Source organism: Acanthisitta chloris, unplaced genomic scaffold, assembly GCF_000695815.1.
Source record: "Acanthisitta chloris isolate BGI_N310 unplaced genomic scaffold, ASM69581v1 scaffold14101, whole genome shotgun sequence".
Taxonomy (NCBI): domain Eukaryota; kingdom Metazoa; phylum Chordata; class Aves; order Passeriformes; family Acanthisittidae; genus Acanthisitta; species Acanthisitta chloris.
This window is the reverse complement of record NW_008657732.1, coordinates 20,156-25,060: the sequence shown is the minus strand read 5'-3', so window position 1 is coordinate 25,060 and position 4,905 is coordinate 20,156. Positions and strand designations below refer to the sequence as shown.

At 39.1% G+C, this 4,905-nt stretch overlaps 1 protein-coding gene across 1 annotated transcript in view; it reads left to right on the top strand.

Annotated features, from left to right (window-relative positions):
• Window positions 1–4,157: 4,157 nt before the first annotated feature.
• The window catches only part of LOC103811844 (2-oxoglutarate dehydrogenase-like, mitochondrial), a 10,452-nt gene continuing 9,704 nt past the window's right edge, over window positions 4,158–4,905 (top strand). The window contains exon 1 of the mRNA XM_009084841.1: window positions 4,158–4,397. Coding sequence (XP_009083089.1) covers window positions 4,158–4,397 — 240 coding nt within the window. The remainder of the gene's footprint in view (window positions 4,398–4,905) is intronic.

Here is a 4,905-nt window from a genome sequence, read left to right as displayed (position 1 = left end):
CTAGAACATTGTCACCTTGTGGAGATTAGTACAAAGTTGGCAACACAGTAGGAAATGAGAAATTATACACTTTTTTTTTCCACAACACAGTAGGAAATGAGAAATTATACTCTTTTTTTTCCGTGTGAATTTTAGGGGTGAATTTTGGTATATGAAATAGAATTGTATGTTAGCTATGACCAAATTTTAAGTACACACCGAGGTCCGTACTCTTTGACAAGCACTGTGTGATTACTGACAACTCTGATTGATCAAGACCTGAGTTAATTCTTCTCTAAAAGCTAGATTATCCCATCCTTACAGGGAGCAGCATATGCACAAGTAAGTCTTGAACATATTGCATATTTTCTCAACCATGTCACCCAATCAGTAGAAATGGTCTCTTAATGCTTGTGTAAAATTAGAATGGGACTCAAGCCTACCTAGGGAAATCTATGTTTCAGAGACCTTTGGGAGCATGCACTGGAGTTGTGTAATTTTTTCCACTGTTTGCATTGTGTTAAAAACAATAGAATTACAGAAATGAGGAGGCCAGAGATTAAAATTATGTTCTGAAGGCAAGGCCATTCAGGCAGTCAGGCAAAAGGCATGGTCAGAAAAAGCCATCCTCTTTGGGAATGACCTGGCATGGTGACTCACAGATGTCTGACCTACCAGTCTCCTTTTGGCCTCTTACTGGTTGCCTTTTGGTGGAATCATGAGCATCTGCTGGAGTCATGGATGGACTGTTCAGAGTTCAGCAGTCCCAAAGACAAGTGACTCAGAGATTTCGTGCCATGGAGATGATAAACAAAAGTCTGGGTTGGAATTGTGAAGGAGTAGACTATGAAGACACACTATAAAAACAATCCATAAAACTTTTCTCTGTGAATAAACAGTTGAAGCTCTTGCTGCTTTTTTCTCTCATGAAGTTAATTTGTCCTTCTATTAATGTTCCAGGAAAGTCTGTATACTGACACTGACTGAATAGCTTCTTCCTGGAGCAGAATGAAATCCTGTAGTAGTCCCAATTTAGCTGTACTCATCGAGTTAACCTAAAGTGGTTTCAGTTTTATGCATAGATGACCTATGTCAAGTGTTGGAAGGATGTACTTGTAGTTTGTGTTACAGAGGGACTTATTTGATAAATTACTAGTCTCATTGGGGTTTTTTTGAGGGTTTTCCTTGTGGAACTGGACAAGTTAAACTTTCTGTAATCACATTAGTTCTCGATTAGTTCCCAATTTCATGAGTTGGAAATGCTTGTCCTTCACTCTCTTCACTTTTTTTTTACCCTACAGTTTGACAATAAAGCTTTCATGGATGGAACTACTTGTGTATGCTTGTGGCATTCAGCACATAAAAACCTCCATCTTAGCTTAGCACTCTGAGTGTCTCTCCAATAATGAATATAAAAGTGAAAGTTGAACAAAACTGAAACAGTTTTGAATAGGTTTGACTTGATCCTGTGATCTTCCTCCCTAGCTAAGTCAATTACCTTGCACTGATAACATTAAAGCAATTTATATGCTGTATGGGCCAGATGTTCTATCTCATAATATAGTTTTGTCTTTTCTTAATGCTTAGAATGACAGGCCACCTAAAAGGTATTTTAGGTATTTTTCTAGTATCGCTTATATACTTTTTTTTTGTATTATAGTTCCCTTTGAAATAATTCTCTCATCCAGTGAACTCCACAGAGGGAGGCTCTCCTAGAGGGGGGACTGCAGCCTCCAGTCACCTGGGTATAAATCACAAATGATGACTGTATGAGAGATGCCACCTATCACTTGATGGTGATCATTAGCAGTAGCCATCTGTGTGTGGAGAATGTCAAGATACTAAGCTTGTCTCTTTCAGGAAGCCTGAAAGAATTTTTTTGAAGTTCATGAAACTTTTCTAATTTGCAGAGCTGTATAGTAGGTTTGATCAGAGTCAAAAACTATAGTTACAATGACAATTACCACTAAATACTGGTGGTCACAAAGCAGTATTGGATTTTACTGATACATAGTATTTAGGAGGCATATTAGGAACCTGACTTAGGATTGCATTTGGGCTCATAGCCACCTTTGGGTCTAGGAAATATTATCCACAACATAAAGTTTACAGATTGCTATTTTTGTCCTGTACTCCTGAGAATGTCTGCAAGTAAAAAAGGAAGAGAAACCCAAATTCAGGTCTACTTTCTCCCAGCTATGAAAGGATTTCTCTCTGCATTCCAAATCCCAGTTTTGGGTTCAATTCTGTCTTAATGAACTAACTGTATGCTACTCTTGTGTTTGGAGGTGGGGGCAGGCCAGGGACCAGTGGGACAAATTAAACAGTACAGATAATTTCTTACCAGAGACTATTTGCCAGTGACCAGATTTCCTAACCTGGTTTTGCTATCAAGCCTATATTGTAGAACAGCATTTGAATGGCTAGCATGTCACAATAAGGAAAACAGGCAAAAACTGGGCATTACAGTGACTTGTACATAGCAAAAACTTGAGACTGAGTTCAGTGCAGATCAAGGGTGGTGGAATGGGACTCTGCAACCTCAGTTACATGTGCAGATCTTAAAATAAAAAGCTGTAAAGAGATAATCTGTATTAGTCTGTTAGCTCCCTCTGAGGTTTTTATACAATCGTGCAATCATTCAGGAAAGCATTACAACTCATTATTGTAGCTTTTAAATAAATTTTTACAACAACAAAACTAGTTGCTCTTCTCTAGTAACCTTCAATGAGAGTCTTCCCATGTTGCAGTTCTGTATGTGAGAGCTGATCTTTATATTCTATGCAGAGCTTCAACATAGAATGTATAAATCAATCAAATATTTATTCTCTATGCATATTGAATCAGTTTTCCCTTAGTCAGAACCTCTGTGTCCAGAGCAGTGCTATATAGTAATCGTTTTTACTCAGAGTTTTAACCTTTTTGGTTTTAATCATTCCAAACTATAGGTGTAGAATCTGAGTACAGGTATTCTCTCAGCACTCCCCTATTTTGAAGTGTCAAAGGAAAATATGAACGGAGGTCAAATATTTATATTATTAGATATGTTTAGGCCTTAACTATGGAACATGGTATAGCAAAATACCATAACTGTAAGTGTGGTCATAAAACTGAGACAGTTCTTCTGCACATAGCTGGGTTTTGGTTTTGTTTAAGCAACACACCATAGGCCATGTAACACATGCAAACACCCTTGTAGTCTTCTATGCATAGCTGGGTTTTGGTTTTGTTTAAGCTACACACCATAGGCCATGTAGCACATGCAAACACCTTTGTAGTCTTCTGTATTTTGCCTTTGCAGAGCTACTAGGAATCAATTACCTAGCTTACATTGCAGTAGCAGTTCAGGTTTCTTTTCTCATTGCAAATCATCTCCTCAGGTCCTGTTGTAGAGCTGGGGCTTTATTGTACTGCAGCAGTTAATGAATTTACAGTTCAAATGGCACAAGTTTAGGGAAATTTCTGCACTTACCTGCTGCTGAGACCACAGACTCAGAGTGGAGAGGGGGAAGGTTGCATCTTTCTATTTTCAGTGCTGGATGAATGATGTTGTCTCCATGAAGAGCACTTCTGGTCTCCCCTCTGCCTTGGGGGTAGAGAGCAAAAGGGTCCTTAACTTTGCCAAAGAAAGATTGTTTATCAAAATCACAGATCTATCTCCCATGCACCTAATATGTTCAAGCTTTTTTGAAGATCTGAAGACTATGATCCTTCCTACCTGTGGACTGAAAATTGATGTCACCAATAATTTTGTTCAGCACCTGCGTATGAGAGAGGGGGGGAAAAAAGACAGTATTGTGCAGGGCTGGGCAAGTATTAAAATTAACAAGTAGCTTCTTGAACTAGTAAGGGGTTCTAAGTGGATTTTTACAGGAAAAGACAGTAGTGAGCTCTCAGGAAAACATCACCCAAAAGTCTGAGCTGAGGGAGTGGCTTAGTTGTTAATTATAAAGACTATAATACTGGAATATTTGAGGAAAAGTTTAAAGAATTGGAGTCAGGCTTGAAAAAATATTGTTTGCTAATCTTTCTGATGGAAATGGTACTATTGAAAACTGCATGATTTATAGCATGGCTACAAAAATCCAGTTCATGCTCTTGTTTTGGGTTTGTTTTACCTTTTATGAGAAATGAACAGAATTCTCAGCAAATCTAGTTTGTTTTACCTTTTATGAGAAATGAATATAATTCTCAGCAAATCTGTTTATTTTCTAATTCTCCTACTCATTTGGTTCTCAGGTTTTGAACTTGGCTTTGCTATGGCCAGTCCGAACGCCCTCGTATGCTGGGAAGCCCAGTTTGGTGATTTCCACAACACAGCACAGTGTATAATAGACCAGTTCATCAGCTCTGGCCAGGCCAAATGGGTTCGTCACAACGGGATTGTCCTGCTCCTGCCACATGGAATGGAAGGAATGGTGAGGGACGTTGGCTGGTGCATGTGGGAGGGAAATGATGGCTACAGTGCCTTTCTCTGCAACTGTAAAAGCCAAGACACCTCTGCCTTGGGGGTCCAGTGGTGATAGGAACTCAAGAAGGTACTGTTCAGCATGTCTGTCTGCCTCAGTGTTACAGAAAAGAATGTGGATAGATTGATTGGCAAGAACCAAAAAACCCTGAGAAATACTTCTGAGCTCTTAGCTTCATGACCTTCTTAGTGGCATGTACCACTTTTTCCCCAGTGTTTTCTTTTCTTTCTCTCTCCTTGGGGGTCCAGTGGTGATAGGAACTCAAGAAGGTACTGTTCAGCATGTCTGTCTGCCTCAGTGTTACAGAAAAGAATGTGGATAGATTGATTGGCAAGAACCAAAAAACCCTGAGAAATACTTCTGAGCTCTTAGCTTCATGACCTTCTTAGTGGCATGTACCACTTTTTCCCCAGTGTTTTCTTTTCTTTCTCTCTTTTTTTTTGTATCCTGAGACATT